Genomic DNA, 10,946 nt, shown 5'->3' with positions numbered 1-10,946 from the left:
CAGTTAACAAAACTCTCAAACCATGAAAAATTCCACATCCCTAGAATTTTTCCGGTTACATGTAAAAGTTTCCGAGTTTAAGCATTCTTTCATTCTCGGAGACCCGGGAAAAAACTTGGAGAGTTTCGGGAAGTTTTCAAAAAAATTTCCATTAAATACATTTGATATTTAGGCTTGGAATCAAATTGTTTAAGAGACTTTTCGGAATTAAAAAAAAAAGAAGTTTCTCAACCTTGAAAACTCGTTCACAGACCCGGAATGTTGAAAATTTTCCCGGAAAAATCCGAGCCAATTTCAATTCTGAATACGTATTAGCGAATTTTGGGCAATGAAGATATTACTGCACTGTAATCATGGCCTGGTGGTATTATTGTACATGGTTGGTGGGCTTAGGGGTTTTCATGGGTGCTGAGTACTGTATAGTGGTGATGTCCCCCCCAGCCCCCCCTCCTTTTGTTGCATCACTGCATAACATTGAATAAATATCCAATACACTTCTAAACAAAGACCAAAATCCAAGATTTAGAGATTCGGTCTACAAAGATATATATAGTGTAACCTAACCAAACTTTACCTAACCTAGCCTGACTTTAAATAACCTGACCTAATCTAACCTGACGTAACGTAACCTGAACCTAACCTAACCTGACCTAATCTAACCTAAGGTAATTTAACCCATTTATCTTGTAGACCGCACGCTATAATAGTAACACCAGAATTTCTTGCCTCGTCCTTCTTGAACTCTTGGCATATGTGGCTTAACTCGTTCAAGAAGTGCATGGATGCATTCCTTGGACAGTCTATACCTCTTGATGAACTCCTCCTCAGAGAGATAAGCAAAAGGATTTTGATGGTCTCTAATAACAATACCAGAATGGTATAATTCCAGCATGAAAAAATAAAACAAAATCTTTCTATTATCTAAACATTGTGGTAACTATTGTATATTCGGTAAATTACTTTTGATAATAGTTTACAAGCTTGTTGCATAGCTATTGCAGAGAATTTCCTTCAGAAATTTGTCCATAGTGTATTTAAAATTTGTTTATTGTTGTTCCAGTGAGATAAGATAGGACTGACACGATTTAAATCGAGTGATTGAAAACATCCATAATCAATTTGGGCACTTTTTTCTAAACCCTTAGTTCGAACATTTCACCTGGAAAAAACATTTTACGTAACCTCTTCTAAGCTTACAAACATTGGTAGTACCTAAACACAACCGAAACAACAACAACAACAACCAGAACAGTGAAATATAAGAGGAGAAATTGTTTCCATGGTAATTATCAGCGTGGGTCACAGATGATACTTGTTGTAAACTATTACCTCAGCAACCTACCTAGTACATTTGGCTCATCTTATGTCTTTCCTATAATATATTGGCGAATTGGAAATGGCATTACATCTATCTATCACAAACAAAAGTTCGTTACTTACCATACTTGAAGCTATAAGATGATGATTGGAGGAAAGCAATGCTTGATAAAATTGGAGAAGGGCGATGGGGAGATGAAAAATCTTCGGAGTTGAAGGTAAAACATCACGGGGGTACACGGCGGTCTCTTAAAAATATATACATTTCCGTCGGAACCGGTTGTGAGGACATCTAAACACTTGTTTTCTTTATTATCTCATCTTAATTTACATAAATTGTTAGTCCAAGAGCCCAGGCACTTTTAATCATGTGTCTGAGGCCAAAAGGTTTGAGGGTCGTTTCTGAATCAGAATTTTATGCTGAATCTGAAAATCCATTTCTTAATTGCCGCAGCTGCTGCGTTTTTGGAGAAAAACAGTGTTTTTTGTTGTTTTTATACCCTATTTTGGGGAAAAGTATAAAACAATGTTTTTACTTCGTGGAGTTATTAAATATCCATTTATACTAGCATGTATGGTATCAAAATAAAGATATTATGTTGTTGAACACATAGGCACGTGAGATGCTTCTGTCTGGGGGATTATCTGTAAGGCGCAGCAGCAAGACATTCACAAGAACACCAGTCGATCTGACCCTGGAACAGACTATCAATGCAGATGCTGCTTCACGCATGACTGGCATATCTGCATTCACACAGAATGAAAGTGCAAGAAGTAGGTGGATGGTGACTCATGCCATGAGAAGTGCTATACTTGGGCACTTGTTCGATATGGCTGGACTTAGGAAGCAAGATGACTCAACAAAGAATCTCACACATCACCGTATTGTGCGTGACAATAATGATGTTAATAAAATCATCAGTGGCATTAACGAGACACTCAATCCTTTTGATGAGATAGCTCAAGATGGAAATCTCTACTGCCTGTCCACTGGAAAAGCAACATCAGTAGATGTCAAGAATGACCTCCTACACTGTGTGGAAATTGGAGACAAACGATGTAACACATTTATCAAAGAATGTTTTGAAGACCCTGCAAGGTTTGAGAATCCGATTTCTCGATCTAAATTGAAGAATTTCTCATCAGATGCTATACGAGTTAAGCTCACCGTTAAGGACAGAAAGGTTAAAGAATTGCAGGGGACACGTGATTTATTTGGAAGACTGCTTTACCTAGCAGCGAGCAACAACGTGGATTTGGCTTTGGTCTTTAGATATCCCCTTACACCAGTGCCATTGACCATAGCACAGGTGGATGGGTCTGTTAACAAAACGGACAAGTCAAAACTGATGCATAAGTTGGAAGAAAGAGTGAAAAATAGCAAACCAGTGAGTCGGGATGCATGTGCCATTGATGCAATGTTTCTCATACGAACTCTAGTCAATGTACCAGCCACATTTGGTGAAATTGCCAAACTTGTTCTGACACGGTTGTTGGGATTTGCCAAAAGGGTAGACTTTGTATGTGATTCATACAAAACCCCATCCATCAAAGATATCGAGCATGGTATCCGTGGATCTGATGCTACACATACCAACTTCATTATCTCTGGTCCTGACCAGAAGCGCCCAAAGGATTTCAATGCCTCGCTCAAGTCCGCGAATTTCAAAACAGCCCTCCTACACTTCCTTGTAAAGGAATGGAAGAGAACATCATACATTGAGCAGATCCGAGGCTACACGCTATTTGTAGGACTGGATGACAAAGCCTATCAATATGATGTAAAGGATGACAGTATTCACGTGCAAGAGGTCCCCAGCCTGGTCTGCAACCACGAGGAGGCAGATACTCGGTTGATCTGGCATGTTAAGCATATGTGCGAGTCCTACAAAGGTGGTAACATCATTATCCGGTCCTCTGACACTGATGTTCTTATAATTTTGCTTACGAATGCCCATGTCATACCAGGACAGCTATGGCTCGACGTTGGTGTAAGTACTAACAACACCAGGCGATATATAGATGTATCCCAGTTAGCTCACAGCCTTGGAGCAGAGTTGTGTGGTGCCCTGTCAGGACTCCATGCCTTCACAGGATGTGACTACACAGCTAGTTTTGTACGCAAAGGTAAAGTCCGCCCTTTGGCTTTAATGGAAAAGGAACAAAGGTTCATCGCAGCATTCGCCAAATTGGGAGATTCAGCTCACAAATCATCAGATCTGTTAACAGACATGGAGGCCTTTGTTTGTAGCATGTATGGGAAGCCCAACCTAACATCAGTGAATACAGCCAGACATATGCTATTTGATCAGCATTTTGCACCAAAACAAAAATCTCAGCCTTTGCATAAAATCAAAGGAACCGACCCTAGTAATTTGCCTCCATGTAAATCTGTGCTCTTGGAGAAATTGAAGCGTGCAAATCTGGTAGCATCAATGTGGAAAAACGCAATTACCCCAGAATCGTACAAGTGGGCTCCAGAAGAAAATGGATGGCTGCTAGAGAACGGTCGCTATGTTATTAACTGGTTTGAAGGGCAACAGGTCCCAGAAGATGTATGCCTCCACATTGATGATAACGTGGGTACAGATATGGCTAATGAGGAGGAAGATGAAACGGAGTACTGTTCCTCCTCTGATGTGTCAGACAGTGACTAATTTGTGACACTACAAATTTTATTGGAATATGTTTTGGAGACATAACAGAACAGTTTGTCTAAGTTTTCCTACATTATAACAATTAGGCCATGAGAGTCTAAGGAACATGCCTTGTTGGCGCTTTATTTAGTACACCAAATTCATAAGTTACAATTATGGTATACTGCATAAAACTGGGATTCAGTTTTATGTACACTTCTGCCTAAGGTAACCATAACCTGAGGACAGGAACTATGGGACGACATTTAACCAGATTTTTTGTCTTGGCAGCAAAATCTGACAGGGGGTGGAGAAAACTTTACTGTCAATATTCTATAGCAGTCACATACTCGCAATAAGTATTGCTATAAGTGTTATACAGAGGTTATAACCAATTTACAAGATCAGTATCACAGTGACATTATAGACGATACATCCTTCATGAGAAATCACTGACTGCACCGATTAAAGAACTGGGTTTTTTTCACAAAAGAGCTCTTGTTACCATGGATACCCAGCTTACATGTATTATTTTGATGTATGTGCGTTCAAAAAGATAATATCTGTACTTTGATACCCTACATGCTAGTATAAATGGATATTTAATAACTCCACGAAGTAAAATCGTTGTTTTATACTTTTCCCCAAAATAAGGTGCGAAAACAACAAAAAACGCTGTTTTTCTCCAAAAACGCAGCAGCTGCGGCAATTAAGAAATGGATTTTCAGATTCGGCATAAAATTCTGATTCAGAAACGACCCTCAAACCTTTTGGCCTCAGACACATGATTAAAAGTGCCTGGGCTCTTGGACTATGTATTTCAGAGACTTTTTCTATTCATATATAACATGTCTGAACATTCGGGTAAGTCTTTCGGGTGCCTACCCACACCCGAGGACTTATCCCGAACTTTTCAATAATATTGTCGGACTACTAAATGGTAACCCGACAGAATTTGGTTTAAATAAATGAATTACGGCTCGGGGGGCGCTTTCGGGATACTAATAAGTAACCTGAGTTTTTAAAAAAAATGGCGAATGAAAGCGTGTGCTCCCTTCCAGAATGCCCTGCATGTGTTTCTCGTACAATTAGTGTAGTGATCGGATGATCACGTGGGAGCAGTATTGGCCCCTCATGTGATGCCGCCCATACACGGCGCAGCCTTCCTCCAACCCTCATCAGGCCATCAGACATGTAGGGTTCGAGACGATAAAGTTCACTCTTGCGTGTCAACCTTTTCTTTGTGATGAGCCTCATTTCTTGTTGGTACCGCTCTCTCTGTATTGCTCTAAAAATTGCTGACTTGACTTGGCGTACCTCTGACACACTTAACACGGTGATGTTTGCTGTGTTTTATCTTTGAGGAAGTTGATAACTCTCCGGATCCAAGCTACTCTTCTTTGAAGCTGGAACCAAGAAGAGTACCTTTCCTACAGGCACTGCAACCTTTTTTAGGTCCTGTGCACTATGGAGGTCAGTGAAGTCACGCCCCTTTTCATTTCAGGATCGCCTTCGAGCTCCCTGTCAACCTGCGGTGCCTTTGGCCAATACTCGGGAGGTAGCCTTATAAACCTTGGTCCCTGGGTCCAAACACAATCCTCCAGCATCTGAGAAGCGGTTACTCCTCGTGTTGCATCATTTACCGGGTTCTGCTCTGAGCTGACGCGTCTCCATAGCTTCATGTCCGTGACTTCTCTTACAGCCGACACTCTGTTTACAACAAAGGTGTGGAAGCGTTTCCCAGCATTACCAATATACTTCAACACTATCATACTATCCGTCCAAAACACATAGTCCTCCAGTGGTACACCGAGTTCACGTCGCACTGTTGTGTCAGCATGTGCTGCCAGTACGGCGGCACATAGTTCTAGCCGTGGTATGGTTCGTATCTTTATAGGTGCTAGTCGGGCTCTGCCACACACAAAAGAACATTCAATTTTTCCTTCCTGGTCTACAGTCCTCAAGTAGGTGACGACTGCATAAGCTGATTGTGAGGCGTCGCAGAAGTGATGCAAAGGAGCAGAAGCAGTGCGGCTCAGGCCAGCTTGTGTATAACAGCATGAAATCTGGAAGTCCTGCAGCAGTTTCAGGTCCGACAGCCAACGCTGCCACAAGACTAGGTTGTGGTCGAGAAGTTGTATGTCCCAATTTTCTTGTCTTCTGCACTCGTTCTGGAAGATGATCTTTGCCTTGACGATGAAAGGAGAGATGAATCCCAGTGGGTCATAGACAGACCTTACAATGCTTAGAAGCCCCCTTCTTATCATAGGCCTAGTTTGGACCTTTAACTTTATAGCAACCTGATCCTTCTCCAAATTCCAAATCACTCCCAGGGCAAATTGTCATAGGTGAAGTACACTCCCTTGATACTGGTGTGCCGCCTTTTCATGGGGATAGTGCTGAGTACTCCTTTGTGATTACTTATGCATTTTGTAAGCTTGAATCCCCCTTTTAGCAGCTTGTGTGCCATGGAGATTGCTTCTTCATTATCAGTAACAGACATAAGCAAGTCGTCCACATAAAAGCTCTCTCTAGCTCTGGTGGTCGCGACTGGGAATTCTGAACCATAATCCTGGAAAGTTCTCTGCAATGTGTAAGCAGCACAAGATGGACTCCACATCTCCCCAAAAATATTTACTGTCATTCGGTAGGCAGTTGGTGTTCCCGACAGGTCTCCATTTTCCCACCAGAGGAATCCCTGTGCTTAGGGTGCACCTTGACCTGATGAAACACGGCTTCAATATCAGCCATCAGCGCAATCGGCTCCCGACGAAATCTTATGAGGACTCCAAAGAGTTTGCTGTTGAATTCTGGTCCCTGGAGTACCTCATTGTTTAGTGACACATCGCAAATGTTGCAGCACAATCGAAAACAATGCGAGTCTTCTCTGGTTTGTTTGGGTTTAGTACTGGATGATGAGGCAGATGCCAAGTTCTTCCAGGATTTGCTGCTAGTTCCCCTTTTGGCACCTTCTCCGCAAAGCCCTTAGTGATCAACTGTTCAATTTCTGCAACTTATCTTCATTTCAGCTCTGCATTTCTCAAGAGGCGTTTTCTCAGACTATTCAGACGCCTGACAACAAATGACCTGTTGTCCGGTAGGTTAGGTGGTTCTCGCCGGAATGGAATGGGCAACTGGTTGTGTCCATTTATCATCGCACCTGTCGATGATCAGAGCTGGACGACTCTTTACACTCCAACGAAACTGGGGCATCAATTTTAGTTTTTTGGAAGGTTATCTCCAATTCCCAAAACCGCTTTAATGTGCCTCTAAACGTGTCTCAACAGGAGGGAGAGACGGTGATGAGCCCATGACAGCAAGAGTAGTAATATTTTCATGGGCCATTGGGCCATTTTCAGTCCATCCGAGTTAAGTCCTCACTACAAATGGTGCTCCATCTCGTCCTGTCCAGCACTCTAATGAAATCAAGGCTCTTGGACAGTCCTGCCCTATTAGTAGTTCAACGTCTTGAACATCAGGCACAAGTGGTACGATTTCTCGAAGATGTTCCCAATCCTTTACGTCCAGAGTGGACGCTACTGAGTCTCCCAGTGACGGGGCAAGCAGTCAATCACCAGTACATAGAGTAACAGTGTACGTTTAGTCCATCTCACCTGCGTGCCTTTGACCTCCAAGTCTATCCCCAATATGTGTCGTTGTTTTTCATGGGTAAGAGCATCAATAAAGAGTGACACTGGTTTTCTATACGTCTTCAATCCTTGCAATAGACTCTTCGCACAGAAGGACTGATTTCTGCCGGAGTCTAGGAGTGCAGTCGTTCTTGTCGTGAGCCTTGAGTTCGGCCCCTACACCTCCACCTCCAACAGTGGAAGAGCCACCCTGCTCTTCTTCAGTCATTGACTGGGTCCTACCTTCTCCCTCTTGGTTGACTCTCCAAAGTTTCAATATGGGTTTTTATGTCGGCCTCCATCTTCATGACCTCGTGACCTCTTGTCGCGTCGTTCATGCCAATCATCTTGTTGTGTAGGTTCCGCCCTTTCTCTCTTGATGCCATGGTTCCTCTTGATTAGGTAGTCACACGTGTCCCTAGTCTATCCATTGCAGTCTCGAGATTTACTCTTATCAGCTTCTTGGTTCCGGCGTCAATATTCATACCTTTCCCTTTGCATGGACTTGCCAGAAGGGAGTAACTATCTGGAATGTAAGTCTGAACATCCAACACTGTCACATGGAGAGTATCCCATCAGACACACCTTGGCCTGGTGTCCCTTTCTGAGCCACAAGAAGCAATACCGTAATCGTTGCACAGTTCGGGTTCTCTCAGATACTGCCATAGTACGAAACTTGAGGCATCGATTCAAGTTATGATCATCTGAGCAGAGCGTGCAAGTCGTACGCTGTGCGCCCGTGACAGCCAGCCCTACAGCACACCTGCTAGCATTATTGTCGGCATATTGTTAGTCTCTGGCTCCCCATGTTTCTGTGTATGCCTCTCTCGCATTTCCGGTACCAGCGGCCTTCTATATGAAAACCAAGAGATGTTCTAAGTCCGGTTCCTTTTCTCCTTGAGCTTCAAACTCTTCCATTTTGCTCCGGTATTTCTCGCGCAAGTGACTGGGTAACTTCTCAACCAGCAACTCTTTTCCCCAACAGATTGTCAACTTGCCACAATGCACCGCAGCTACGAAACAGGGAAGTACTACCGCCTGGGAAGATATTGGAAGCATAATGTATTGTCTAATGGTAGACACTGCTGCCATACGACATCACGAAAATTGTGACCAAGTCCCAGGTTACTAATCTGACTTTCTGCCTCATTTACACACAATTGCAGGGACTCAATTGTTTCTCGTATTATTGACAACATAACATACATATATTGTTTTTCACTTTTGATCTCCTTTTCATTTTTGTATTTTTGATTAAAAAATTATTAACTATAAATTATTATTATAATTATTATTATTATTATTATTATTATTATTATTGTTGTTATTATTATTATTATTATTATTATTATTATTATTATTATTATTATTATTATTATTATTATTATTATTATTATTATTATTATTACTACTTTTTTTTTTTAACGTGGCCTCCAGCCTCCCCCAATAGCCACAGCTTCGCCGCCATTTTATTACCATAATATTAAATATCCTAATACATAAGTAGCTATTCTATCTGTGTTGAATTAGTTGAGCCGCAGATCTATGCGGCATTCAGTGACTGTAGCCTCATAGTTAATATCTGCAGGAGTGGTCGACATTGGGGCAGAAGCTCTCGTTCCCCTGAGGCAGAGCAAAGCCGACCGATAGAGAGAGAAAGACAGTCGACATCTCATCCAGGCTGTAACATAACTTCTGGGCTGCTGCTTTTGTTCGGAGATCACCTCCGCTAGTCTGGCGTAGAAACATCTTGCACTTGGCCCCATCCCACCAGAGGTTGTGAACTCTAGAGGAGTGAAGTTGCCTTGATCAACGTTTTGAATTCTCTCCCCAATTGCCCTTATCTTGTCGTTCTCGTTCCTCCTGTGTGCAGCATCGAGAGCTAGGTTACGGTAACATGCGGCCATGGGATCAAAAATCCTGATGTCGAAGAAAGCTCGCTATCCCCGCGTCCAGAATCCTCGAGCACTGACGTCAACACGGGCTTCTTTAGATGTATTTGAAGTCCTATGGTGGAAGATCTCACCGTCCAAAGGAAGGAGTGTCGGTTCTACCATGACATCCCGGCAGATTTCCTTCAACATATTTGCTGTGAGGTCCCTTCTTACTTCGTCATGCCTCATGCATATGAAGCCCCCTTTCTTGCACACCGTGGCGTGATCGACGTCAAAGGAAGAGCCACACACGCATTGGGAGGGCAAACCTTCTACTGGCCAACCGTACCTTAGAGCAATGGCATCTGTAAATTCTTGTTTATTGAGAATGAAACCATTTGCCCTTATCGGTAACGTAGTTAACCAGTTCAAGGCGCCCACCTCCTGCGCTATGGCTACTTTTTTTTCAAATTTTCTGGTACCTGTAGCAACAGTTGCTGTAGCTTATCATTTTGGCAGTGCTGTCGTTCTGTCGTAATGGACCTTCGAATCTTGTTTACTTCACTGGTATCCACCTCCCCTGTTGCGTTCTGGGCTATTATGTGGTCCGTGAGGGCTGCCGTGAGCTTAAGTGAATTTTGATGTTCGGTGGCAGCAATCTCCTCTGGATTGGTTAGTCCCATACCTCCCAGTCTTGATGGAAGTGCAAGAAGTGATCCTTCTGCTGGGGTTAAGTGAGGGTGTTTCACTAATTTGGAAATGAAATTGACACTGATAGCTTCTTCCAGAGGGTGGAGAAGGGGTCCAATATCAGGGATAGTACGCATCAGGTGTTCCAACGATGCTTGACTCCATGGGCGAATGCAGCAAAAGCCGCATGTGGCTCTGTGTTAGCAATCTCAGACAGAGCTTGGATTTCACTAACCCACTCATTCACCTTTCCCGCTACATACTCGGTCTTGAAGTCCGTAGTGCCAATTACTGCGCCTAGATGTCTTTGGCGATCCTTTGTTATTTTGACCTCACTTCCGCCAAACACCTCCATTGCCCGTTCATACTACTACTACTACTACTACTACTACTACTACTACTACTACAGCCTCCCCCAATAGCCACACCTTCGCCACCATTTATTTACCTTAATATTGAATATCCTAATACATAAGAAGCTATCCTGTCTGTGTTAAATTAGTTGAGCCGCAGATCTATGCGGCATTCAGTGACTGTAGCCTCATAGTCAATATCTGCAGCAGTTGTCGGAGTAGGGGCAGAAGCTCTCGTTCCCCTGAGGCAGAGCAAAGCCGACCGAAGGAGAGAGAAGGATAGTCGACATCTCATCCAGGCTGTAACATAACTTCTGGGCTGCTGCTTCTGTTCGGAGATCAGCTCCGCGAGTCTGGCGTAGAAACATCTTGCACTTGGTCCCATCCCACCAGAGGTTGTGAACACCAGAGGAGTGAAGCTGCCTTGATCAACATTTTGAATTCTCT

The 10,946-nt window shown here is 43.0% G+C and overlaps 1 protein-coding gene across 1 annotated transcript; it reads right to left on the bottom strand.

Moving 5' to 3' along the window:
* Nucleotides 1-5,404: 5,404 nt before the first annotated feature.
* LOC121871554 lies at nt 5,405-6,220 on the bottom strand. The gene has a single exon (XM_042373999.1). It carries the CDS (start codon nt 6,218-6,220, stop codon nt 5,405-5,407), a length of 816 nt encoding a protein of 271 aa, XP_042229933.1.
* Nucleotides 6,221-10,946: the final 4,726 nt, after the last annotated feature.

The sequence above is a fragment of the Homarus americanus genome, unplaced genomic scaffold, assembly GCF_018991925.1.
Source record: "Homarus americanus isolate GMGI-L3 unplaced genomic scaffold, GMGI_Hamer_2.0 scaffold45698, whole genome shotgun sequence".
Taxonomy (NCBI): domain Eukaryota; kingdom Metazoa; phylum Arthropoda; class Malacostraca; order Decapoda; family Nephropidae; genus Homarus; species Homarus americanus.
Note: the sequence above shows the minus strand (reverse complement) of the source record. Positions and strands in the feature narration are given on the sequence as shown.

Bases quoted from the DNA above. Each gene is read 5' to 3' on its own strand.
- LOC121871554 (XM_042373999.1), bottom strand. From the start codon at position 6,220: ATGATAAGAAGGGGGCTTCTAAGCATTGTAAGGTCTGTCTATGACCCA.